At 48.3% G+C, this 27,142-nt stretch overlaps 2 protein-coding genes across 4 annotated transcripts in view; both read left to right on the top strand.

Annotated features, from left to right (window-relative positions):
* Window positions 1-4,938, top strand: part of KCNH6 (potassium voltage-gated channel subfamily H member 6) — a 30,422-nt gene extending 25,484 nt beyond the window's left edge. For all 3 annotated transcript variants that reach the window (XM_057421975.1, XM_057421977.1, XM_057421976.1), the window contains 6 exons: window positions 43-236; window positions 1,308-1,407; window positions 1,661-1,948; window positions 2,373-2,553; window positions 3,435-3,633; window positions 4,329-4,938. In XM_057421975.1, coding sequence (XP_057277958.1) covers window positions 43-236; window positions 1,308-1,407; window positions 1,661-1,948; window positions 2,373-2,553; window positions 3,435-3,633; window positions 4,329-4,616 — 1,250 coding nt within the window. In that variant the 3' untranslated portion in view covers window positions 4,617-4,938. The remainder of the gene's footprint in view (window positions 1-42; window positions 237-1,307; window positions 1,408-1,660; window positions 1,949-2,372; window positions 2,554-3,434; window positions 3,634-4,328) is intronic.
* A 1,225-nt stretch (window positions 4,939-6,163) lies between these two features.
* Window positions 6,164-23,282, top strand: DCAF7 (DDB1 and CUL4 associated factor 7). Its single transcript, XM_057421998.1, has 7 exons — window positions 6,164-6,499; window positions 13,374-13,532; window positions 13,898-14,009; window positions 15,054-15,172; window positions 15,713-15,922; window positions 16,481-16,598; window positions 16,987-23,282. The coding sequence occupies exons 1-7, from the start codon at window positions 6,362-6,364 to the stop codon at window positions 17,157-17,159; spliced, it is 1,029 nt and encodes a 342-aa protein (XP_057277981.1). The 5' UTR covers window positions 6,164-6,361; the 3' UTR covers window positions 17,160-23,282.
* The last annotated feature ends 3,860 nt before the right edge of the window (window positions 23,283-27,142 follow it).

The following is a 27,142-nucleotide window of genomic DNA, read 5'->3' as shown; positions in this document are numbered from 1 at the left end:
GTGGGCGAGGAGCTGGGCCCTAACAGCTGTCTCTTGGCACAGGGAAGAACGACATCTTTGGAGAGCCCATCAGCCTCTACGCCCGCCCAGGGAAGTCCAACGCTGACGTGAGGGCTCTGACCTACTGCGACTTGCACAAGATCCAGCGGGAGGATCTGCTGGAGGTCCTGGACATGTACCCAGCCTTCTCTGACAACTTCTGGAGCAACCTGGAGATCACCTTCAACCTGCGAGATGTGAGTGCCAGGGCTGTCCCGGGGAGGGTCAATGCCTTTGGGAAGTGCAAGGGCTGAGGCAAGGATGCAGACAAGTGCTCCTCACTCAGGTGGGTGGTGCATTGGCCAACAGCCATGTTTCCCAAGGTACTCTCCATGGGGTTCTGATTCCCCCCAGAGCACACTGCACATCCCTAAGCTCTTCACAAGGGTGGCCCCCCCCAAGCAGTGTTGGTATTGCTCTTTGACTTCAGCTTTATGACTGGATTTCGTCTTTTCCTCATAGCTATTTTCAGAGACACCTGCCTGGTGAGATGGAAAAGAAGGGCAAATCCCCTCTATGTCCTGGCCCACCTCAGGGTGCTCCTTCCCTCCCCATGGCCCTCAACTCAATCTCACAGCAGCAAGGCCACCTCTAGGGTCCCCTGAGCTCTGAAACCAGTCCAGGACTCATTGGGTGGGACAGGGCAGTGATGGAGAACCAGAGGGAGCTGGAAACCAGCCCTAAGGAGGATGCTGAATGGGCTGTAACCCCCATGGCACCCATGGATGGGCCATGGCACTCATGGATGGGCCATGGCGTTCATGGACGGGACTTGGCATCCATGGATGGGACTTGGCATCCATGGACAGTAGTTGGCACCCATGGATGGGACATAGCATGCATGGATAGAACATTGCACCCATGGATGGGCCATGGTATCCATGGACGAGCTACGGCATCCGTGGATGAGCCACAGTATCCATGGATGGGACATGGCACCCATGGGCAGGCCATGGTATGCACATATGGGACACGGCACCCATGGAAAGGACATGGCACCCACGGATGGGACATGGCACCCATGGATGGGACATGGCACCCACAGATGGGACACGGCACCCACGGATGGGACATGGTACCCACAGATGGGACATGGCACCCACGGATGGGACATGGTACCCACAGATGGGACATGGCACCCACGGATGGGACATGGCACCCACAGATGGGCCATGGTGCCCTCGGATGGGACACCCCCCCCACGAATGGGACATGGCACCCATGGGTGGGCCATGGCCCGCTGGTGACCAGCCCCTCTGACCCCCCAGGCAGACAGCGTTCCCCGCTCTCCGCTCAGTGAGGAGTACGACTGCACGTACCGGCGGGCGCGCCGGCGCAAGCACTCCCTGTGCCAGCCCGACAAGCCTGGTGAGTCCTGCAGCACCAGCAGAGCTCGGCCTGAGGGCTGCGGATCATCCTGTGCCTGCTGCTCTGGAGGAGCCCCGGAGCACAGGCAGCTCTTGGTGCCTCCATCCCTGCAGTGCTGGGGGCACCCACGCTGCCTTCCATCCCTCTCTTCTTCTCCTTAGGGTGCCCCTGGTTATGGGTACCCTCGAGGGGATGGGGGCTGGTTTTGCCATGCGTGGTACTCCCCACATTAACCTGTTGTGCTGCCCCACAGACCCAGACACGGGCATCTCTGATGCAGAGCAGTATCACACCTACTCAGAGCTCACCAACCCGCAGGACCCGCTGAGTAAGGACCAGTGGGACGATGGGGGCAGCAGCAGCACTCCCTGCTCCCAGACCAGTGATGATGAAGCCAAGACCGGCAGCCCTAGGAAAGCTGAGCCCTTCCCCACATCCAAAAAGGAGGATTTGGCTCTGCCCACACTCAGCCTCGTCACCACGGGCACCGGCAGCACGGAGGCTGGCAAGCAGGCAGCAGAGAGCAGCCTGTCCTATGCAGGTACCACAGTGTAGCCCAAAGCTGGCAGGAGGGTGGTGGGAGATGCTTGGACATGATGACCTCGTCGGCCTTGTCTTGGGGCAGAGTGGATTTGAGGGCAGCCAAGAGTCTTTGCTGCTTTTTGTCCCCAGTATTTTCTGCTCTGTCCCTCCCCTGCCCTGCAGTTTCTCTTAGCACACCTTTGGAACCAAATGTGCCTTCCAGAGATGTGTTGGGTGCCAGTGTGATGGAGTGCCCATGAGCACCTTGGGTCCCCAGAAGCACCTCAGGTGCTAGGGTGATAGACTACCCCTGAGGTCCACGTACGTCAGGGTGATGGCTCTCCATCATGTTGGGTGGTGGATTCTGGAGCACCTCCATGCCAATGAGACTGAAAGATGCAAGATAGAAGTGCTGATAGAAGCGATGTGTCCTCTCCTTCCAGCCACCCCCATGGACATCCCCAACGTGTTCTCCTTCTGGGAGGACCGAAGGCCAAACCACCACCCGGAGCCATTGCAACACATCTCCTTGGTACACAGCTCGCAGGATGTGCCCCTGCACAGCGACTACAGACCAGGACAGATCGAGTCCAGGCTGGAGCTCCTGCAGGCTCAGCTCAGCAGGTAGGCTCATCCCTGGGATGTAGGGATGGAGATAAACCAGGGAGCCATCACCATAGATCTCTATGGGTCACTGCAGCTCTTTGTGGGGTCTCTATGGGTCTCTGCTGGGACACTGCATTCTTTGGGGAGGTGATGGGAGCACCTTGCAAATGCAGCTGCTTCTCAAACTGCAAGTCCTGGCCCTGGGGAACTGCTGCTTTGCTGCTGCTTCTAAACACAATGCAACACCAGACATGAAACCACCCCCTGAGCCCTTTGCAGGGCTCCTCTTGCTGCTGCAAAGAGCTGCAAGCATCCTCTTGCTTGGGCACATGAGCCTCGTGTGCATCATTGCCCTCTAAATGAGAAATATCCAACCTAAACCTCCCCTGGTGCAGCTTGAGGCCATTTCCTCTTGTCCCATCCCTTGCTCCTCAGTTAAAACCAGTTGGCACCAAGCTGCCTTCCCCCCGTCTGTCAGCAAAGGCAGCTGGCCTGGAGCACTGATCCAGATTAAACCGAACCATTGCAACTCTTTCCCCTCTCCAGGGCAGTTTTAGCTTTGTTCAGGTCCCTGCTCCAGATCCTGGTGGGCTCCACAAAAGGTCAGCCAGGGGATGATGTAGGATGGATGGAGCCTTGTGTGACATGGTTCAGAGCAGGGTGTTCCTGCCCGTGGCAGGGGGTTGGAACTGGATGATCTTAAGGTCCTTCCCAACCCAAACCATTCTGTGATTCTATTCTGTGATGGATCTTTCCGCAGCACTGGTCTGAATCTCTGTTAAACCCTCCCCAGGCAAAGCATCTTCACCCTCCCATTGGTGCCTGCTCCCCAGGGCCTCACATCCCGCTGTAGCTCCCATGGGATGCACTGTGCTAACTCCTGGCTGCTCTGTCCCCAGGCTGGAGTCCAGGATGTCATCAGATATCAGTATAATCCTCCAGCTCCTGCAGCGCCAGCTCTCCCAAGTGCCACCAGCGTACAGCCCCATCTCACCGTCCTCCCACAGCCTGGCCATGTACAGCATCCTCCCGCGGAGCCTGGAGCCGCTCACCCCCTGCGCACCCCCGGAGGACCAGGAGCTGACCACCCCGGAGCAGGTAAAGCCACCCCTGGTGTCCCAGCCCCAGGTCCAGGCAAAGCCCAAGGGTCTTCAAATGGGAACAGATGTACCTGGAGATGCTTCTGCCCAGTGCATCACTGAGTGAGCACCTCCCCTACGGAACCAGGCTGAGAACATTGGGGCTGCTCAGCCTGGAGAAGAGAAGCTGCGTGGAGGCCTCAGAGCAGCTTCCAGTGTCTGAAGGGGGCTGCAAGGGTGGTGGGGAGGGACTCTTCATCAGCGACTGGAGCGATAGGACAAGGGGTGATGGGTTCAGACTGAAACAGGGGAAGGTCAGGTTGGATACAGGGAAGAAGCTCTTCCCTGTGAGGGTGCTGAGGCACTGGCACAGGGTGCCCAGAGAAGCTGTGGCTGCCCCATCCCTGGCTGTGTTCAAGGCCAGGCTGGACACAGGGGCTTGGAGCAAGCTGCTCCAGTGGAAGGGGTCCCTGCCCGTGGCAGGGGTTGGAGCTGGATGATCCTAACATCCTTTCCAACCCAAACCATTCTATGATCTGGAGGCCCAGGCTGCCATCCCCAGTACCACCCGTCTGCCCCATCAGCATGGAGGGGATTGGGTTCCTCTGCTCATGCAAGTAAAACATCTGGGGCTTGGAACCTGATGGGGTGAGGAGGGAGCGTGCCTTGGGTTTGGTTTTACCATAACCCACCCGGTTCCTCCTTTCCCCCCAGAGCCCGAGCTACGCGGAGGTAGAAAAGTTCCACTTGAAATCCAGGGACTCCTCATCAAGCGGCACGCACCTGGCTGCGGCATCCGACCGAACCATGGTGGTCTGCTCTGAGCAGCAGCATCATTGCCCCCCTCTGCCGAGCCCAGAGCCTGCCCACCAACGGGCACCAAACACACAGGGACTGTGCCGGGGCTCTCGTTTCCCTTCCCTCCCCGAGCACTTGGAGGCATCTCCCGGGCACCAGGATATTCAGAGACACCGCTCCGACCCGGTGCTTCCCGGCAGTTAGAGACGTGGCGGCTGCCAAGCAAGCCAAGAGGAACCTCAGCGGTATGCTTGGTCAGTTGGTGTTGGTTTTGACTGTGAGGGTGAGACAAAGGACAATGCCATTGGCTCAGGGGTATCACTCGTAGCTGTCTTCTGCCACCGTGCAAGGAGGAGGAGAGCGACCGGCTTCCAAGGTCAGCCTTTGCCAGCGGTTCCCATAGAGTAGATCGATTTCATCCGCACATCCTAGTGAGCCCCGAGCAGTTCTCTCCTGCAGCCACCAGCCAAACGGTGCCCACCACCTCCTCCTTGCCAAGGCTTCCTATCGAGCACGGCACAAGCGACCAGAGGAAAGCAAAGGCCACTTTGCTGCCAGCTCCTTGGAGCAGGGACCATTGCGTAGGCACTGGGTTTAGATGCCCCATTAGAGAGGGTGGTCACTGGAGATCTCCATAGCGTGGTACTGGGGGAGATACAGGTGGGAAGCCCAGGATAAGGACAGAGGCCAGAAGAGAAACTAGAGGCCAGCAGCCCCTTCCACTTCAGCATGCTTCAGCACAGGTCCTAGGGCATCGATGACTCCAGCAAGGCTGATGGCGCCTTGCAAACCCCAACCCAAATCAACCCCACCGGTCGCTGGCGTGGGCATATAAAGCACAAAACTCAAAAGCACAATCCCGGAAAGCCCCAGACACCTCATCCCAGCTTCTCCCTTTTGATAACGGTTTGATAGATGCTTCCTCTTCCCCAGCCCCTTCCCTGGCAGGGTCCCGCTGCATCCCCTGTAGGAGAAGCCCACTCTTAGCACTGCCGCCTTGCCCATGGTTAGATGCTGTGACAGTCCTAGGCTGCTGCTCATGTACCGAGCTCCCTTTGAGCGTAGTAAAACTGTGAGCATCTCTTCCTCCGGAGTTTTAGCGTACACTTTGCTAATAAAGATGTTTTTGGCACCTAAATGTGGACTTCACCCGTGTCCGTTGGGAGCGTCCCAGGACCCATCCCTGGCAGGCGCTGGTGTGCCTTGGGGAGGCTGCAGGCAAATCCCAGTTGCTTCATCCAGGGAGCGTGGGACTCGGGGTCAAGGACAGGGCCTGGGGGGCTGCAGCCAAATGACACCCCGTAATTAAGCTTCGGTTAATTACAGCCAAACCCGTGCCCGACTCAGCGGAGGCGGGATTCGAACTCGAGTCCTCGCCTCACGCTTGCCTCGGCCTGAGATGACTGACACCTCTTCCAGCCAATCGATGATCAAGAAAGCCCCAAGGTCCCGCCCCACTCCACTGCGACCACTGGTAGCCAATAAGATGTCGAGAAGTAGCGGGGCCTCCCTCCGGGGCGGAGTCAAACGCGACGATAGGTTTCCCCCAGCCAGAGGGTGAGGAATGAAGGGCAAGACCACCAATAGAAAGCCAAAGAGGGCCAAACGGACGGGTGAATTAGCCAATAGTCGCCCGAGACTCTAAATGGCAGCCAATCCTCGCGCAGGGGGCGGGGCTTCCCTCGTGGCTTCCGTTCCCGTTGTGTGAGGGGCCGAGTCCCGCACGGCCTCCGCGCTGCTCCCGCCGCCGCCGGGGTCCGGAGCCTGGGGGCGCGGCGCCGAGCTGCGGCCTCCCCCGCTCCCTGCCCGGCCTCCCCGCGCCCCTGCCCGCTCCCACGGCCCGCTCCCGTCAGCCGGGCCCATTGCTCCCCGCCGAGCCCGGTCCCGCCTCGGCTCAGCCCGCTGCCCCCCTCAGCCCCGCCGCTGCCCGGGACCCCCTCGGCCGAACCATGTCGCTGCACGGGAAGCGGAAGGAGATCTACAAGTATGAGGCGCCTTGGACCGTGTACGCCATGAACTGGAGCGTCCGGCCGGACAAGAGGTTCCGTCTGGCGCTGGGGAGCTTCGTGGAGGAGTATAACAACAAGGTGGGCAGCGGGCCCGGCTCTGCTGGCAGCGGGGCTGGGGCAGAGGGAAGGGAAGGGGAGGAAAGGCCGACACTTTTATCCCATGGGCCCCTCACTGCCACAGAGACATTGAGGTGCTGGAGAGGGGTCAACGGAGCTGGTGCAGGGCCTGGAGGACAGGTGTGATGGGGAAGGGCTGAGGGACCTGGGGGTTCAGGCTGGAGAAGAGAAGGCTCAGGGGGTACCTGATCGCCGCCTACAAGTGCCTGAGAGGAGGATGGAGCCAGGAGGGGCTGGGCTCTGCTCCCAAGGAACAAGGGATGGGACAAGAGGAACCGGCCTCAAGCTGCACCAGGGCAGGTTTAGATGGAGCTGAGGAACAATTCCTGCCCCAGAGGGTGCTCAGGCATTGGAACAGGCTGCCCAGGGCAGGGCTGCAGGCACCGTCCCCGCAAGGGTTCACACAGCGTGGAGACGAGGCCTCAGTGCCATGGGGCAGTGGTGGCCTTGGCAGTGCTGGGAACGGTTGGACTGGGTGAGCTTAAAGGGCTTTTCCAACCTGGCTGATTCTGTATTCCCTTGAAGGGCAGGATGCTGGCCTAGATTCAGACTGGTTTCCTTCCTGCGAGTCCTCAGCTGATGGGAGACAGGATCTGGGATGGGAAGAGCCATAGGTGCTGCTGCTGAGGAAGGGCCCTTTGCTGGAGCGTGCCTGTTTTTTTGTCAGTGTAAAGGATAGTTTGTGGCCAGGACTGAAGTTTGCTCATGTACAAGTGTCTGTGTTGGAAATCTCTGCTGTTCTCATGATACTTTCTTGCTGTCAAGACTTCTGTGTGATAACTTCTTTTCATAAGTATCTAAACCATGTTCACTGATCACTCAATACCTTTGCTTTGCTCATAGAACAACGGTGTAATGAGGCATGAGATTATATCTTCATTGTTTCCATGCCAGATATAAGTGGAGAACTTTATGTTGAGATTGAGACTAATAGAGACTACATGTTCAGCTCTCCAAACACATGCAGTCATTTTTTACCAGATTTTAATGTGCTGGTCTGGTGTAAGGAGTTCATCTAGATAAGAGGGATGAGGAAGAGGCCATAGCTATAGAGCATCCTGAAGTCTGTGTGAAACTAAAGGTTTTGCAACTACAGTTTTGTCTGTGGGTAGCATATGTGCATTGTAGCTTTGTCAGGAGGTTGTGAAAAATCATGTCAGAAGGTTGGTATTGGGGATTACTGAGCTTTGTGCAGGATATAATGAGAGGGAGTGAGGGAACTGCCTAGGTGACACCTTACAGTACTTACATTACAGCGCTTGCAGCAGTGCATGATCCATGTGCGGAGCACTTTGTACCTCAGGCAGGATGAGTTGGCTGTGGATGAGTTGTCCCCTTCCATTGGGACTGCTGCTGGGAAGAGGCAGGTCCTGCAGCTTGAGAACTGAATTTGTTTAAAGCCCAACTTGGAAATGGTTTTGGAGTGTGTACTCTGAGAAGCCCAAACAACAAACTTGCCAACAGGTTGCTTGTTTAGAGGTTGTAGAAGTGGTTCATCTAGGGGTATGTGTTTATGTTTGCCTTTACCTCCTTAAGTTTGGCCCATTCCCTGGGGTTGCTCTCAATGACAGCGTGGTCAGGTCTTCTTTCCAGTTCAGGCTTCACATGGAAAGAGGTTGAGTCAGCCCCTCTCTTTTCTGCCCTTTACACTCACAGCTGTTGCAGACAGAAGGCAGGTAGGATGATGTAAATCACTGCTGTCTGTGAATGTTCCCCTCTGAACTTCAGGACTAACTATTCTGGTGACTTCAGTCCACATAAGCACCACATGCTCTTGAGTTTTACGTGGTGTAAAGAGCTGGAAGGTAATGAGACCGAGGGAATGCCAGTCTGGATTCTGCTGCTATAGAAATAAAGATGGGGTGTGATTGAAAACTAAACTTGACCAATAAATGTGGTGAAACCTTCACTTTGCTGAGATGGTTTGCTGTGTCTCTGCTATTTCAGAGTTGTTTTTTCTTTTGGGGTGGATTTTTGTCTGTCTGTGTGTGTGGTTTTCTTTGGTGCTTTTTGTAGTGCTCTCCGGTACAGCCTTCCACTGCAGAAGGGTAATTACAAGTGTTGTTAATGCTTCAAATATTGATGTTGTCCCCTTTACTTTTTGCTCCAGATGGGGAACTCCTGGACAGGTACTCTGTGGTTGTGTTGGGTGTACACTGGGTGTAAACTCTTTCAGCTCCAGCTTTTGTCAGTGGTATAACTAAGGGAAGGGGAAGTTGTCCTGTGTTAAGTGGTCCATAACCTTGTGCTGCGAAGGGTGTGGAGCAGTTGGGTTTATAGCCTGACTTCTGGGGTAAGTAGAAGTCAAAGATTTTTACAGGGTATGTGTGAAACTTTTGTCCTCCTGCATGATTTGCCCTTCCCAGTTGAGATGTTTTATATTGCCAGCTTCTGACATCAGAATACACTTACAGGTGCAGCTGGCGCTAATTAAAAGGATAATGAAAACTCAGTTTCAGTTCAGCTTTCTCTTTGCACTTACAATCTTTTGAGGTTTCTGACAATCTCCAGGCATCTCTGTTCCTCATGTTGCAATGGTTTGTTCCAAAGGCTTTCTCCCTTATCCTTAGTGTGTTAAAAAAAGCCAAGAGTCTGGAATAGCCGTTCTAGCTTGCTTAAAATCTATCATATAGGTGACTGTACCTTTTTCCTTATTACTCTTCTAGTTTAGGGCTTCTTTTAAGAAGGCTTTAATGCACCAAGTGTTGCAGCAGCAGCCCTCACTGTGAGGGAATTACAGTGAAAGGAAGAGGAGAGATTCTTGTCTCATTTGTCGCTGTGATTTTCTGTTCCTGTAGAAATTACCAGAGCTTGAAATACTTGTGTTACGTATGTGAAATGCCTGTTTACATCTCTCTTTTATGGAGAACTTGGATTTATTGACTGCCAAACCTTAATTTACTGCTATCCCCAATTCCCAGACACTTCTAAGCTCTGTCAGCCCCCACACTAACAGGCTCTTAGCATACCAAAAGCTGGTTGCCAGGAACTGCTTGAACCCCAAAGGAGTTTTGTTTCAGCTCGTACACCTTTGCTGATAAATCACTGGTACAAGAGAGATGACTTGCTCTGCTTGGAAGAACTAAAATTATTTCAGGTAATGTTTCCTGAATTTCTGGGATTAGGAAACTGCTGTCAGCCTTCAGAACGGCTCGAGGGTCACTGTAATGGGAGGGAGCAGAGCTGTTCATAAATGTCCCTGGTAATGCTGTTCCACAGACTCCTGACTGTGGCTTCATGGGTTCATGGAAAACATCAGGAAAGGCTGGTTTGGGGATCTATCTGCAAGGCAAAACCGGAGTCCAGTTTAGAAAGCAGTAGAGGATGGTGCTGTACACTGCTCCTCCCGCACCGAAGCACTGTTGTGACCGTGTGCTTCCCACCTTTTCCTGAGCAGTGCCTCAAATCAAGAGGGTTCAGGGTGGTTGGTTTACCAGAGGGTCATTGTTTTCTGTCATGCAAAGAAAACTTGATTGCATGTTGAAGATGAATTGGTGCAGTGAGATCTTTCTGATTGTACCTGACCCTAAAAGAATGTAGTTACTAATTAGATTAAAGTGATATAGTTAAATAAAGTAATTTGAACTCGCTTCACTGTTCCTCAAAGCACACAAGAAAAAGCAGCAAGCTGTTATACTGTGCATTGTGTAATTCTGTGTCCAGTTCTTTTGGATCATGTTGAAGAGAGATGTCATCCTTTTAGAAGTTAAGGAATGCTGATGAAATGATTTCTTTACTCAGTTGCACACTTGCAATTAAACCTAATGACAACCCAGGTCCATTTTTAGCATATCTTAATGTATTGGAGAAACATTAAATATTTAGGATTTCTGGCTACTGTCACAGTGTAATTGCAAAACTAATGGAGATGGAACACAGTGGTCCTCATTTTGCCACTGGAATGAGTTGCAGGTAGGTGCAGAATGGTTCAAATCATATCCAGACTGACGGTTACTTTGCTGTTAGTATCCCCTCACTCTTACCTGGGCTGGACTTCATGCAGCAGCACATCTTGCCTCGCTTGCAGGAGAGAGTGGCAGGGCTCTAATATAATTAAGCATCCTGAAACTAATTCCGTCTCCTCATGCTCAACCTGCGCAAGAGAATAAATAGAGGGATTCTGTAACTGCTGTATGTGATCAAGTCCAAAGAGAGGAGTCATACCTTTGAATATGCTGAGTTAAGAAAGAATAGAGCTTCTCAAGCAGTATTTTCTGCTCCTGCTCCTGTCTGGTCTCTGGGCAGGCCAGTGCCTCCTGCTCGGAGCTGTCACAGGCTTCTGCCAGTGTCAGACACCTGATCTGCAGCTCTTGCCCAGTGGTGTTAGTGCAAGTTTGGTTCTCCAAACCGGCCTACATCTGCAAACATCCCAGATCACAAAGATACTGGGTTGTCACAGAGTTGAGGGGTTAAACCTGGAGGTGCAGTGCAGGAAGATGAGCATTCACAGCAATGGAAGTGGATCCTTTGCTGTTCGAGACTGGCTTCTGGTTCTGAGTATGTTGATTGCTTGTACTGAGCTGCAACCAGCAGAAGCAAAGCAGACGAAATGCTTAGAGGTCGTTTGTCTTCTGATCCTGCCCTTGCCATGTGATTTTCTATCTCCAAGGACAATTTGCTTCCTTTGTAAAATCGGCTTAGTAGTTGTGATCCCTAAAGGAGTTTGAAAGCTCTGTGTCAGTCACTGCAGGACACTAGGAGATTCTTAACTGATTCATGCCAGAGTGTAAAGTGCAATAAGGAGTAGCTGTAATAGAATGTGAGGCAGACAAATGACACAGTTTCTAGAAACATCCCATAGGGTCTTTTAGGGCTTGTTATGGGGTGGAAAGGACTTGTGACAGGGGCAAGGTTTGCATTTGTTAGGAGCATGTCTAAATGGGCTCCTAACTGCTAATGTTATAGTTTAAGATCCACTGAAGCATTTGTTGGTTTGCTATTATGTAGAAAACAATAGGGCAGATCGAGTTTAAATGTGTAGTTTATTAACCAAATTGGTTATCCCACAATATTCAGGATTTTTCCAGATAAACATCTTAGACAAAATCCATTAAGCCACTTCCCAGGAGGAAGCTGCTGTGTGGAAAGTATTAGGAAGTTCCTACCATGAGCAGCTTACAAACACATTGTAGTGAGCTGTCCCCACGATGTTTGTGTTTGAGCAGCATTGAACACAGTGGGGCTTTCATCCTGTGGTCACTGCTAGGTCAAACACATCCTCCCAGCACTATATTGTTCTCTGAACACTTTGACATGTCAATATTTTTCTAATAACATCATGTCTAGGACTTCAAGCATTACTTCAGGTGTTGTCATGACCAAGCTATGTGGAGATAGTTTCTTGTTTATTCTGTCTTGCATCACTCTGGTGTGATTTAGCCTTTCCCCTGTCCCATTACTGTGCGAGAAACCTAACTTGGAATTCGGTCACCAAGAATCCTTCAGTAGATCTGCTCTCTTGGCCTTTTCACACAAAACATTGGGATAATGATGGAAATCTTTGAGCTTTCCAGTTCTGTTTTTAGGTCTGAATTCTGTTTTGCTTTCTGATTCACTGATGTGATTAATCTGTATCTTAATTTCATGCAGTTGTGACAGAACATTTTAGGTAATGGGATGCTGAAAACAGCTTGATTAATTAGCTGACAGGATCTGTCACAATCTGCAGGGTTATGGCCAAGAATTCCATGATATGGGCTTTAATTGTGGGTGGTTGTCATGCAAACTGCAGCTCCTCCTGCTCTCTGAAAATGACATTGCCAGCATCAGCTCAGTTAAAGATGAGTTGCAATAATGTTTGTGCAGTTTAAGCCTGTGATTTGAACTAGGCTTTGCAATGTGGAAAAGAGAAGGGTGGTCTTTAATCCTTTAGGATTGGATTTTGCTTCATATGAGATCATCTCTTCAAAGTTAAGCACTGTGCGGATGATGTGGACTTCACTTGGCTTAACATGCCCCAGCTTGGAAGCAAAGCTTTAATGATTTCTCATTCCATTGGCATGATGGGACTTTTATATTGTCCTTGAGGTTACAGAAGGTGTCTTTCTGAAATACATACTCAGCTACAGGCTGGGCAGAGAAGAGATTCAGAGCAGCCCTGCAGAGAAAGACTTGGGAGTGTTGGTTGATGAGAAACTGAACATGAGCCGGCTTCAGTGTGTGCTTACAGCCCAGAAAGCAACCGGATCCTGGGCTGCATCAAAAGGAGCGTGAGCAGCAGGTCCAAGGAGGTGATCCTGCCCCTCTGCTCTGCTCTTGTGAGACCCCACCTGGAGCATTGTGTGCAGTTCTGGTGTCCTCAACATAAAAAGGACATGGAACTGTTGGAACAAGTCCAGAGGAGGCCACGAGGATGATCAGGGGCTGAAGCACCTCCTGTATGAAGACAGGCTGGGGAAGTTGGGGCTGTTCAGCCTGGAGAAGAGAAGCTGCGTGGAGACCTCAGAGCAGCTTCCAGTGTCTGAAGGGGGCCTATAGGGATGCTGGGGAGGGACTCTTCATTAGGGACTGCAGTGACAGGACAAGGGGTAACGGGTCAGAACTGAAACAGGGGAAGTTTAGATCGGATCTAAGGAGGAAATTCTTTCCTGTTAGGGTGGTGAGGCACTGGAATGGGTTGCCCAGGGAGGTTGTGAATGCTCCATCCCTGGCAGTGTTCAGGACCAGGTTGGACGAGGCCTTGGGTGCCATGGTTTAGTGTGAGGTGTCCCTGCCCATGGCAGGGGGGTTGGAACTGGATGATCTTAAGGTCCTTTCCAACCCTAAGACTCTATAATGCTGTAGTTATAAATGAGAGCTTTGATAAAATGCTTTCTTTGGATATGGCTTCTTACAGGTGCAGCTTGTGGGTTTGGATGAAGAGAGCTCAGAATTCATTTGCAGGAACACCTTTGACCACCCCTACCCTACCACCAAGCTTATGTGGATCCCAGACACCAAGGGAGTATATCCAGACCTGCTGGCAACTAGTGGTGACTATCTGCGAGTGTGGAGAGTGAGTAAATCCTCCCTAGGAGAAGATGAACCATGGTATTTGTTGGGTCTTGATCTCATTTCCACTTGAGAGCAGATTTCTTGAAGTGAGTTACTTTCCTTCCAGGGTGTCTTGCCCTTGCTACAGTATTAAGGCATAAAATCAAGTCCGAGCACTTGATGATTTGTTTCCTTAATTGCAATAAATGTGCTAAATATGAAGATTATAGGAGAAGTGGAGTTATCGTGGTAGTTGCTTTAGTGAAGATAGAGATGGTGATTGTGTTTTCCAGAGCTTTAGGATTAACACCTTATGTTTTGGGAGGTCCAAGTGGAACAGGTTGTGTGATGTGGATGTTTAAATTGGATGTTTCACTTTCTCTCAAGGTGGGTGAAACAGAGACCCGGCTGGAGTGTTTGCTGAACAACAACAAGAACTCTGATTTCTGTGCTCCACTCACATCATTTGACTGGAATGAAGTGGATCCTTATCTTCTAGGTGAGACTGACAAAACACTACGTGTTTGGCATGGAAAAGCCACGCTTCTGAGTTCAGTCTGGTGAAGTCTGGGCTGTGACTGGCTGCTGTTTCATTGCATGTCCCATGGTTAATCTGATAACTACCTACTGGACAAACTTCTGCATCATAAAGCTGCATCATTGTGCAGCTCATGGAGACTTTCTGCACTGAAAGGTGTCCTGTTCAATGCAGAATAAGTTGGTTAAGTTGGATTAGGCATGTTCCTGATTTGCAGATAGGGAGGCTTACTCTTCAGGGTACGTAAGCTGCTGTTGTGGTGTTAAGTACTGATGTACATCAACTCCTGTGGCTCATTTCAGTGTGTTCTGGAGTGGATAGAAAGCTGTGTACCAAGCTTTGTCTTTTGTGAAGCCATTTCAGCAGCAGGAGTCGAGCCAAGGGCCCTTAATTCAGTTGGAGGAGGGGGCTGAATGCTTAAGGTTTAATTATAGCCTATGGGACAAATTGTGAATCCTAGATGCCTGATCCAGCAGAGGTTTGTTTCCCAGAAGAGTACAGCCATTTATGTCAGGGGGATTTGCTCAGAGATTAACAGTGATAATATGTCTTAGTAATTATTTACTACATGATTTATTTTTTTGTGTGTTGCATCTCTCATCTCTTAAGAGCTTTACTGCTCCCCCCACCTTCAGCCCACAGGAACAACCAATTAATAATCACACAGTATTGCAACACTGATTGAATTTTGCTTTTGACATGCACATGAGACTTAGAGGATGGGAAAGCTCATCTCAGAGTTCCATCAGGTTTCTGAATAGATGGAAGTAGACATGAGCTATTTACACTTTATTCCTGTGTGCAAGACTATTTCTGCAGCTAAAAGGTCTGGGTCATTTAAATGCATGGTAAGCTCTTGGCTGTTTGACATTCCTGATTTCAGTCGTGTGTTGTTCTTGTAGCTATTTCCATCTGTAGATGGTGGAGGGTATTACATTAATCCAGTAAGTGATTAAATACTTTGTGATCATATTAATTTTGATAATGACGTGTTTTTTGTTTCAGGTACATCTAGTATTGACACAACCTGCACTATTTGGGGTCTGGAGACAGGACAGGTTCTGGGAAGAGTAAATCTGGTCTCCGGCCATGTGAAAACCCAGCTTATTGCACATGACAAAGAGGTGACAGGGCTTTTTCTGATGATTTATATTACATACTTTTGAAGTGGTAGAAAAGGAGCAGAACTTTTCTGTTTTCCCCCTTTTTCTTGAAAGATCTAATGATCCAAAAAGGTAATTTATCTAGGATTAAGTTACACAGTTTTGAGTACTACCAAACTCATTAAAACTCTACTATTGTCTATCAAAACTACTCTAGTTACTCGTTGCAGAATCTGGACTTAAATGCTTGTTTTATTATGCTATGCCCCTGAGTCATAGAATCCCAGACTGGGTTGGAAGGGACCTTAAAGCTCATCCAGTTCCAACGCCCTGCCGTGGGGCAGGGTTCCACTAGCATGGGTTCCTCCAAGGCCCATCCAGCCTATCCTTCGTCCTCCTTTTGGCAAGTGAAATCACTAAAACTTGCTAGGAACATCAAGTACTTTACCTATTATGTCCCAGCTAGGCCTGCTGTCCATAGATAACATCCTTTTTGGTGTGAAGAAGAAGGCAGTGTGCTCACTAAAGCTGAGGTTTTCTTTCTGCCCTGTCACCAAACAGGTCTATGACATTGCCTTCAGCCGGGCAGGCGGCGGCAGAGACATGTTTGCTTCAGTCGGTGCAGATGGCTCGGTGAGGATGTTTGATCTCCGTCATCTGGAGCACAGCACCATCATTTATGAGGACCCACAGCACCATCCACTGCTGCGTCTCTGCTGGAATAAGCAGGATCCCAACTATCTTGCTACAATGGCCATGGATGGTATGGAGGTAAGGTGGCAGCTCATCCTCTTTGGGTGCTGTGGTTTCTTGGTGCTGCTTAGTTGTCAGCTCTTTAGAGGGCAGTGTCAGTACCTGAGCTGGAGTATGATTATGCACCAGTTCTTCATGCACTAACTTTAATTTGAGAAGTAACTTTGGCATTGTAAACTTGAAGATCTCTCTGGCCCATGTGTTTTAAGCTGATGTTTAAGAGGGGTCTGTGAGCCAGTTGAGCAATAACTTCCACACAGAATCTTGCCTGCAGGTGTTTCAGTCACCTTGTTCTGAGTTCAACATACAGGGCAGGGTATCTTCATTTGTCAGGTGTGCTGCTTCAGGGAGGCACAGTGACTTTGCCCTTGTGTATCCTGCAGTCTCTCTCTGAGGTCTGACTCCTTTTGAGACATCTGGCACATTGGCCACGGTGAAGTGATTCTTTGAGAGCAGTGTTTGCTTCCCAACCACATCCTTTAGGAAAGGGCTGTGTTTATAGCCTTAGCTCAAAATATTTGGTTTTCTGAAGAAACAAATGCAGGTTCCTAATTTGGTTGGGTTTTGTTTCTGAAGGTTGTGATTCTGGATGTCAGAGTTCCCTGCACTCCTGTTGCCAGGTTAAACAACCACAGAGCATGTGTAAATGGAATTGCTTGGGCACCTCATTCATCCTGCCACATTTGCACAGCTGGTAAGTGTGATCCCTACCCAGCTGCATTGGTGAATCCCTGAGTGTCTTTCAGTGCTATGAGGTGAGCACTTAGCAGCTGATTGTGTGGTAGCAAAGCCCAGTGCCCAAACTGGGCATCTGCTTTAGCTAAGCTAGAGTATCTTAATGTTCCTTAGCTTTTTGCAGTCTAGTTCTTTAATGTTTTCAGTTGAAAGGAGTTCCACTGATCGCTTGGTTTTCAACTCTGTCCTGGGTAATGTATAATGATCCAAGTTGATTGTGTTGGACCGTAGTTGTATCTCCAGACTACAAAAGCTCTATCCTGTCTTAACTTCCTGGACTACGTGCCTGTCAGTAGCCATGTATGAAGATCTTTGGTTGCATTTCCAATTTTCTCTTCCATTTGCAGCGGATGACCATCAGGCTCTCATCTGGGATATCCAGCAAATGCCTCGTGCCATTGAGGACCCTATCTTGGCCTATACAGCAGAGGGAGAAATCAACAATGTACAGTGGGCATCAACTCAGCCAGACTGGATAGCTATCTGCTACAACAACTGCCTGGAGATCTTGAGGGTGTAACATTGCTGCTTCATGCCACAGTGAGGCAGGGCTGTATAACTACCCCTCCCCTCTAAAGTAAGAACAACGCAAGTCAAGTGGCCAGTATCTGTGTTGCTTTGCATCTACTGTTACAAGGAACTGTTACAAGAATCAATGGCAGGTTTCTCCTGTCTCTCCAAGACTCTAAAATGCAGAGACGTGCTGAGCCTCTTGGACCTTCTGGGTTCTGGTTTCCTTCTTTTTCCCCCTCAGTTAAAGTTCTGTATATTTGTTTGACTGTATTAAGAAGCTTGCAGGCTTTTAAGTTGCAGCATATGTCCATGTGTGTGTCAGCCAGCTGAGGTAGCACATCAACTAGTTTAATAGATGCAGGTGCAAAACAAGGTGTGTGGAGGGGAAGACACTGATGTTAACAGCCACCTTGGCAGGAATCTGTAGCATTCCTGTTGCTGCTGCCTCTAAACTGTTGAAACATTTGTATGTTTTTTATATATTGGGCTATAACTTTCTATTGAGTAAGGTGGTTTTTTTTTTCCTCCCTAATTCTTACTTTTGATATGTGATCCATTTCCATATGCCCAAAGCAGGATCTGTTCCTTGACACAACACTGCAGGCTCCCTGGCAGTAAAGGCCTGCCAGAATTAACTGTTGCCTTGGCTCTTATACCTGGTGAGCTGGGCAGAATTTCCTGGTGCTGTGAAGTACAAGTACTTGTTGCACAACTTCTTTACACTTCTCTGATGCTAGAGGCAGTTGTTACTATGGTAGGCCTTATTTTTAACTTATAACTGGATTTGTGTGTATCCTGCACTTGTGGTAGCTGACAGAATGGTTATAGGTTTCAGGAAGAAGATACGTGCATGATTTAAGCTCCCAGGAGGTAAACTGCTCCTGGCAAAATGTGATTTGTAATGGACTTGGGATTGAGACTTCCAATCAAATGATTTCCCTTCGGAAGACTTCCTATCTAAACCAAAATAAAATGGTTTCACACTTTGTAGCTTGCTTGATTGGCAAATGATCTGAGCAAGATTTTGGGCTTAGCTTGTACCTTGGGCTGTATTCCTGGGAGTTCTTGAGAGGACTGCAAAGCAATCTTCCTTTCCAAAGTGTATTTGTTCTGTACTGTCAGGTCTTGTTGAATGAGGGAGATGAGTCAGAAGAGCTGGTCTGCTCTCGAGATAAAAGCTGTTTCTCTGAAAGAAATTATTCCCTAATGCAATGCACAAAGATAGATGTCGAAGGAAAGAAAGCACCACTGAGGCTAAGGTTTGGCACTTGTCACCCTCATAGCTTTGGGGGATGTGCCCAAGGGCTTCTGTTTCAGTTTTGAAGAGTGAATCACTCTACAATAACACTTTTCAATCAAAGCTGAGGGGGTTAGGCAAGATAAAAGTCATCGCTGAAGTCTTAATGTAATGTGGCTACTCAGATGGATGCTCTGCAGTACTGTCCCAGTGAAGACATGCCAGGCATAGCTGGTCTGGGAGGTTATTCCAGCTGAGTCTTGATGTAAATGTCAGAACTGATCAAAGTTCTTTCCACCTAGTGAGTATTCACGTGCAATTGGAGGCAGCAGGACACTGGCAAATGTGGCTCTTGGCAGTTTGTGCAGGAAAGGCAAGTTGGGAATGTGATTGCAGTGAAACAGTGAAGCTGACACTGAAAGTACTGTCAAACAGAGAACAGAATCAGAGGAGTTTCATCACTCTGGACATACAGCAATACTCTTCTACAGGCTGCTTCTCAATGTGGAGCTCAGGAAAGCACTGCCTGGCTTTGAATTTGATAGGATTTCAGTAGGGACAGCTTTATTCTGTCACTCTTTTTACTATCAGAGAACCAAGAGACTCTCACACAGTTCAGGCTCATGTTTTGTCAATGCCATTCTGTGTTTGGTTGTGGGATACTTGATAGAAAGCTTGATTTGACTTGAAGGTCAGTTTTTTCTTACTAGCAGCAGTGCTATGAGTCCCATAGATCTGATCTAGATGTCAGACCAATGTTAGCTGAATGATAGGGTACCACTTATTACAATAGCACTTCATCTTAAGCTGGCAAATACTTGTGCAGAACGAAGTGAAGAGGAAGATTTCCTTAATAGAGGCACTTAATGGCATTCACAGCTTTAGATACTCATTTACAAATCTGTACTTGTCATGTACTGTTTAATTATGAACGGTAGGCATAATATGCTGTGTTACTAAGAGGGAACTACCTGTAGTTTTAATACTTTCTGTAGTCCCCTTTATACTTCAGAGCCATCTTGTATCGATGGCATGAGTAAAAGATGGTACATCTGTGGCTCACCTTAAAAATGCAGCTTTTACAGCTGCAGAGCTGTGCTTTAAAAAAGACAAAAGACAGTTTAAAGTCACTAAAAGACTCCATAGGCTATATTAAATGGCAAAGGCAGTTTATTCCTAGAGGAATACAATCTATTATACTAAGATAAGGGAGCATGTATAAGAGAGCTAATAGCCTAACAGCTCAGGTAGCTTTTGCTACTGTTGGAAAACAATTCTGTTATGAACTTGATGAGTGTCAGTTCTTCCATCCATAAAACTGCTTAAAGTTATCTGTGGAACTTGGAAACCTGTTGCAAACTTGTCAAAGACAAGCGAAGGCATCTTGTAGGCTCCAGTGGGTTCTAAATAAAGCCTGAATCCTGTTTGTTTAGCCAGTTGGGGTACCTTCTGGATCCACAACATATTGCTTTGGGCATAATCCATTGTCATTCTTCATATGAAATTACATTTGAAATCACTGGAGGCTGGTTTAGAACACGGAAATGCTCCTTAAAATAGCTTCTTTTCAAAGGAGTCACTTGAAAGGTTAATGACTGAAAAGACATGAAAATCCTCATGGGTGAGATGTTCTGTAGTGCAAATGGCACTTCCAGATAGAGAAGGAAGTGAGAGGCTTTGGTGCCCTTTTGCCAGCACCTGCTGACACAGAGGCAGGAAACTCATGGTCTGCCTCCTGCTTCAAGTTTGTTTGCAAGATAAAATAAGCCCCTGAGCCTTGTCACTGTAGTCTGTGATTCAGAAGGTACAGTTTTTGTCATGTTTTGCATGCTTAACAATGATGTTGAGTGTAAAGGCCCTATAAGCATTAGTTTTGTCCAGGAGTTTACTGCACAAGCAGAGGATGCAGAGCAACTGCTTTCACATGCTTCCTATCCCTTGAGTACAAAGTAACATGCAGGGAAAAGTGAGCATCAGTGAGGTTAGCAAAGCAGAACATCACATGCTATTGTTGGTATAGGCAAGACTGATTTTGGGGCAGAAAGATACAGACTTATGTAGTTCTGTATCACTTCTCCAGTCGATTAATTCCAGATCCTAAGCTAATGTTTGGTGGTTATATTCTGTTTTAAACCAAGTTCTCTTGGTTTAAACAGAACGTAGATTCCTGCTTATATATTGGCCCTCAACCAGATCTTGATCGTGTAAAACTCATTAGTAAGGTGAAAACAAGGTGGCTGGCACATTAGTGCAGAGGGTGCCAGCTCTGTTAATTCTCTAAATGAAATGGTCTATGGGAGGTTGCATCTCTAGGAAATGTACTGCATGCAGGGATTTAAAAGGCAAGGATCTGAGTGCTCTGACAATCTATTTAGAAAGAAAACAAAGTGGTTTCAAAGAATGATGCAAAAGGAGACTGGATAATACAGGTTGTTCCTTATGGAACCTTGAAATGTACTGAACGGGGGAGGCATTGCCTCTCATAAGTCAAACTTAATGATCCTTTCAAAACTTAGCTGCAAGTACTCTCCTGAATGTTCTGGATAATAGTAAAAAGATCTATTTTTGCCTGGTGTTGCAATGAGAAAGCTGCATCAGTCTCCCCTGCAGATCACTGCATGCCAGAGCCTAGGTGAGGGGAGGAGTCCCATAGCTTAGAATTCACAGATGCTGTTGTGCTTGTTCTAAATGTAAATGAAGAAAGCTGAGTGTGTCTGGTTTGTTCTCTTGCAGATGGCACTTTATCAAGTATATTTTTGGTGAGATTAGGAGGGGAGTCGTCTTTTCCTCAGCCCTTTTATGGTAGGCATTTGTCTGTGTGTTGTATGAAACGTTAAACACCACGGTCACCAAAACCCTAAACTGGCTGTGGTGGTTGTGGACCCTCTTTTGGTTCCACTGAACACCAAAACTGAGCACTTGACAATGCTGTTAATGTGAAACTGAAGCTCTGTATTGAGACTGCCACAACCAACCCAAGCAGCCTCGTGCTGGTTGTTACCCACAGAGTCCCTTTTGCTGAGGACCTTGATGGTGTTTTGAGTCTTCTGCCATCTAAACAGGATGGCAGAAGTTGGTTGTGTAAAGATGTAGCTGGATTCTTTGCTTAACTTATTTTTGTGATAGACAAACTGCAGCTGCTGTCTGTAAAGTCTAACCTAAACTCTGGAACTTGTCCTTTCTTTCTCAGTGGTATTTAAACTCTTTCAGGCCATCCTGAAAAGGATGAACAGCAGCAAGGGTAAGCTCTTGGCTCAATAGATTGCACAGTTCCATCAAGGTACTGAAGGGTTTAGTCTTCCCACTGCTTACTGGTCCTGCCACCCCAAATCCTGGCTATAGTACCCCATCAGTTAACGCATTCTCTATGATACATGTTTCCTGCTTTCTAGCAGTATTCCAGAGCAGGCCTGTGCTTATGGTACAATGAACGTGAAAAGGAAGTGTCCAAAATCAGCTCTGGAATGAGCAATGGCCCCGCTTCTCTTGATCTTTGCAGAGAATCCAAGGAATCAGTTGTATGTGGCACTTACTGAGCACTTTCTCACACTTACTTGGAGATGCTGCTGCATTCCCCCTGCTTACCTGAGAACAGTCAGGAATGTCTGGTTTTCAAGGACATTGAGAGGACTGTAGCATGCCCATGGCTCCTCTCTTTAAAGGGAAGACATCCCCAGTACTGATCAGCACCTTTCACCAGCACTAAAACCTGGTAAATATAGAATGCAGCTGAATCCCAGTCACTCACTAGTGATTCATGGCAGTCTCCAGAGGCAAAGGCACCTGTGAGCCTGGCTTGCTGCTGCCCCATTCCAGATGATCCCTTTGCCAAGTATCCCAGTGGCCTGTTGTGCAGCCTCTGATACTTGGCATCAAACTAGAATCCCCATCATCATAAAAGCAATGTACAAAGTTACCCACGTAGCTTCCATCAAGTTGATTTCTGGTCAGAAAATGTAACCAAGAGAAGAAATAAGCTGTTTCCTGAAGAAAATGCTGTGGCCATGAGCAGCTGCAAGCCCATGTTCCAGCTGTCATCCCTTGGAGTTTGCTTTTCTGCTTGCAAGACATGCGACTCACCAGTCCCCTCGGATAGAGATGAGGATGAGTCTGTGGAACCTGAGCAGGGGCAGAAATGCAAGAGGCAGAGAATGAGTGAGTCTGGTCCAGCTGAGAAGCTTTTCTTTTCCTTTGACACCCTGGTAAATATGAATTCTGCAATCTACTGCTTAAAGGAACCTTTTCTTTTGTTAGCCTTGGGTTGGTCGCAGTGCCCAACGTAGCTGAAACCTGTTGCACCGAAGCATTTTTGTTCCCAGTAGTCAAGTAGATGTTCACTTTTCTGTGTGTTTTCCCTTCTGCTCTTCCCACTCACCGTCCCGTTGTGGTAATTTCCTGAAGGTGTAATATTTGTAGCATGATTGTACAAGCATCCATAGGCGATTCCTGACATCTTGTTCTCACTAAACTATGTTAAAGCAATAGTAGTTCTACTTCTGTCCTCCTTTTCTCCACCTTCCCTATTGAGATTTGTAACTCTGCTGCTGTCCTAGAGGAATCCTAGTATCCTGCTATTCAACAGACCTATGTTGTTGACATGGATAACTGCAGTGTCCCTATATTCCTTTATTTTTATGGAGAAAATACAAAACCCAGTTTTGTTACAATGGATTTTAACACCTGAATCATGGAACCATGTTGTTGAAACCTTAAATTTAAACGCAACTTTCTGAAATGGCTTGGACGTTGCATCCTTTTATGCTCTTTCCTGCTTCCTATGTAGTTCGATTCCGGTTTTTTAACCTCCTTTCTAAGTTTCAGCCTCCTGTGTATTAGGTACAGTATTTTCTGCCTTTCATACTTTGTAATAAAAATGGAACATTTGTAGATCGACTGCAGTTCACTGTGTGGTGATCCTGGGATCCATTGGGATGAGCAGGGAGGGACACAAGCTTCTTCCCTTCTGAGTGAAGCTTATTGCTGTCAAGGGGAGGGCCATTGCTTTATCCTGTCTCTGCTGACATGTATTGATGTCTCATCCTAAACACCCAAACTGGATCGTTGTGGTTCCTCCGAGTTGCAAGTTACTCCCAACAATTGTGTTGTTAGGAGCCCAGTCACAGCAGAGCTGTGATGGGATGGTTAGTGCATGTAGACTTCAAATGTGGGGTCCCTGTGTGGGAGTGGGGTTTGTGCTTATGATTTGCATCGTGCTTGTTCCCTGAACAGCAAACAGTAATTCCCTGCCTGTTGTTAAGATGAACCCAAATAATTGGTCTCTGAGGCTTTCTTGAGTGAATTGAAGACAAAGCAATTAGGTGCTGATTTAGCTTCTAAGACTCTTCTGTGTCCAGGTAAGCTCTCTTCAAGGGTGTTTTCTTTACAGGCTAAGTCACTGGTGTCATCACAACTGGGACCTAGAGGGGAATAGAGTGGCAGAACTTGGAGATTTGGGGTTCCCTTAGACCTTGGTGTGCAGGACTGATGCCTTCAGTCAGTATTTAGATGAACTCCAGTGCAGCTGAGCTGTTGTCTGGCAACACTGAATTCCTCTCTAACTCTTTGCGTACAAGCTTTGAAATCAAAGCTGCTTAAGCTTCATGACCACAGTGGAAAGAGTTGCCTGTGAGGATGCTATGGTGGTTTTTAATCTATATATGGACTTTGTTCTCGTGGTCCTTATTTGGAAAAGATGCTTTCCTTCTAAGTATTGTTTGTCTTTTACCATAGAGATGTATTTACATCCTCCTAGATACTGCATCCTCCTGGATAGTTTGTTTTCCCTGGATCTGTGCTTTGGATCTCTCTGAAGGAGCTTTCTCAGCTTCCGCTCCAGTGAAAGAAGGCAACTTTGGAGCTGCAAAAAGGAGCTGGTAGACAGTCTGTTGCTCATCTCATCTATTGGCAGGGGGGGACGACGACAAGTGCCATAAAAGCCTGGAGAGGAGTATGGGTAGAAAAGGAGATGAGGAAAAAGTATTGAGGAGCAGCTGATCTCTGGCTGACTTGCTCTAATGGCAGCTGTAAGTGAAAAGTGCATGGTCACTGATCAGTAAGTGCCTTGAAAACAGTGGAAATGAAAGAAAACCTCTATGGGAACAGAATATACTCTGCATAGAGGCAGAGAAACAGTGGTATCTGAGGTGTCTGGGGGTCTGTGACTGTAACAAGCATTTAATTGTGTGCCTTTTACTTAGTGCTGCTCTATAAACAGTCCAGGCTGCCAACTCAGAAGGAAGGAATGATCTAAAAGCATGTAACATCTCTAACATCCTTCCTCCTCTTCCTTCTCTTTAGGTTTGCCCATTCCAGCAGAACGGCTCCTGGTTCTTAACCAGTTTCTGAGCCCCCTCTGCTGGAGCACTCTCAGCAGCAGGACAGGAGCAGTGGAACAGGACAGGAGCAGTGGAACAGGACAGGAGCAGTGGAACAGGACAGGAGCAGTGGAACAGGACAGGAACAGCACAGGTACTACAGCTGCTCTACAGAGGCTGGGCAAAGGTGCTCCAGGCAGGCTCTAAGGAGCTTCCCGTGGTTGATGGATGCTGCTGGAGGTGAGGTAAGGTTTGGCCTGCCACCCTGCCCTGCAGTTGGATGATGATGTTGGGTTTCCATTCACTTTGCTTTCAAAGCTGCGAGCACAACAAGAAAGCATCAGCAGCATCAGAACTGCCTGAAATGGCTGAGATTGCTCTTCCCTCAGGTCTGCAGCAAAGAGTGCAGAACCCTTTCATCATCCTTTGAAGATTTACAGGTTTCTCCTCCTCCTCTCCTTCAATTTATTAGTTCTTTTCAGTGCTTCTGCTCAGTGTCTCTGCCTGTGGAGCCTGAGGTGTAGAATAAGGAAGTCTTGGTATGGGACAAGGCACAGCATGGAGACTGCTCAGCTCCCCAGGAAGGATGTGTCTACCTAAACAAAAAGGGCCACGGGAAGGAAAGAAGAACTAGTACATCTGACAGCAAGGAGAGGCTCCTGAGTCACACAGGTACACTGCAGACATGGAAACACTCCCCAAAGAGAAAATAAGGTGATAAAGAGACTGGGGAAAGATGCTAGGAGTTAAATCCTATTACACAGGAAGTCTGGAACTTTGAACAAGTCTGGCTCTCTGTGCAATGCCCTTTAAATCCCTAACAGGGATTACATGTCCTTTCCATGCTGCGTGATGGGCCTCTGTAAAAGTTCCCTTAAACTAAATGGGCTGACTATAGAAATGCAGGAGTTCCTGGAGAGGTGAGGGAATGGCTTTACCCTTGATTTGATGTTAAATGGCCTCAAACAATCTGAAGAGCTTCAAGCTGAAGAGTTGCTGTTGACAGGAATGAAGCTTCTCTTTGCAAAGCTGCAGCTGTGAAAGGATGTGGGCAACGGGGGTGGAAACCCACAGGGTTATCAGTTTGTGCTGGAACGTTCTGGGTAAAACCTGATTCACATCACTTTGATGCACAAAATGAGCAGCATCAAGTAGACAATAAAGGCCTGCTTGAATTGCTCTTTCCTGTTTTCCTCAACTTACACCAAATAGGGGCATCTCTTTTGGTAGATACTTTAATTCCAGTTCAGGAAAGGTGTATCCACTTGTCAGGGGAATAAAAGGCAAGAAGAGTCTACACTGGTCCCCAAAAGGCTTAATGAGATAGTGTTGTGATAATGTGTGTGAAATGGCAATAGAACCACAAACTGGCATCTAAAAAAAGCTGATTTAGACATTGAGACATCTCCACTCTGCCCACGTGAAACCCCACTTGCGGCTCTGTGTGCACTTCTGGGGTCCTCAGTATAAGAAGGACATGAAGCTGTTGCAGCAAGGCTAGAGGAGGCCACAAGGACAAGCAGGGGCTGGAGGAGCTCCTGTATGGAGCCAGGCTGAGAACATTGGGGCTGCTCAGCCTGGAGAAGAGAAGCTGTGTGAAGACCTCACAGCAGCTTCCAGTGTCTGAAGGGGGGCTACAAGGATGCTGGAGAGGGACTCTTCATAGGGACTGGAGTGATAGGACAAGGGGTGATGGGTTCAAACTGAAACAGGGAAAGTTCAGGTTAGATCTAAGGCAGAAGCTCTTCCCTGTGAGGGTGCTGAGGCGCTGGCACAGGGATGCCCCATCCCTGGCAGTGTTCAAGGCCAGGTTGGACCCAGGGGCTTGGAGCAAGCTGCTCCAGTGGAAGGTGTCCCTGCCTGTGGCAGGGGGTTGGAACTGGATGACCTTTAAGGACCCTTCAACCCAAACCATTCCATGATGAGGTTTGATAGGTGCGTCAAGCAATGAACTGTTAAGAATAAATCACTCTATTTTCAATTTGACAAAGGAGAGGCAAAAAGCTTCAGTGCGATCCAGACACCCTGGGCACTTGGAGATGGAAGGAACATGTGTGACCAGCGTGGCTGTCATCCTTCCATCTGCTGGGAGCTCCTGCTCACTTTCACAAGCTGTCTGACACCTTTTGGACTCACCTAAACCAAGCTTCTACACAAGGGAAGTGCTGTCCATCTCATTCAGCAGGACTTCAGCTGAGAATGGTATGTGCAAACTGGAAGACAGGCAAAAAAAAATCCCAGCTGGTGAGGTGACAATGGAGTGTTTTGACATCAGGGCTGGTGCAGTGGGGAATTAATACCAAGTTTCTCCAGTTCTGGTCCCACGAGTAATCTCACTTAAAGCCTTTTTCTAATGACCTTGGCACAAAAAGCGTGTGTGATAATTAAATGTGGTGCTGAACAAAAGTGGAATATCTTAGAGGATCGATGCCTTTGAAG

The sequence above is a fragment of the Pezoporus wallicus genome, unplaced genomic scaffold (genome assembly GCF_028554395.1).
Source record: "Pezoporus wallicus isolate ANWC-B61680 ecotype Strahan unplaced genomic scaffold, APGP_CSIRO_Pwel_v1 contig_8488, whole genome shotgun sequence".
Lineage (NCBI taxonomy): Eukaryota > Metazoa > Chordata > Aves > Psittaciformes > Psittacidae > Pezoporus > Pezoporus wallicus.
Note: the sequence above shows the minus strand (reverse complement) of the source record. Positions and strands in the feature narration are given on the sequence as shown.

Coding starts and splice junctions, on each gene's coding strand:
- DCAF7 (XM_057421998.1), top strand. CDS start 6,362: ATGTCGCTGCACGGGAAGCGGAAGGAGATCTACAAGTATGAGGCGCCT. Junction 15,173..15,712: donor TTATTGCACATGACAAAGAG/GTGACAGGGCTT, acceptor GTCACCAAACAG/GTCTATGACATTGCCTTCAG. Junction 15,923..16,480: donor TGGCCATGGATGGTATGGAG/GTAAGGTGGCAG, acceptor TTGTTTCTGAAG/GTTGTGATTCTGGATGTCAG.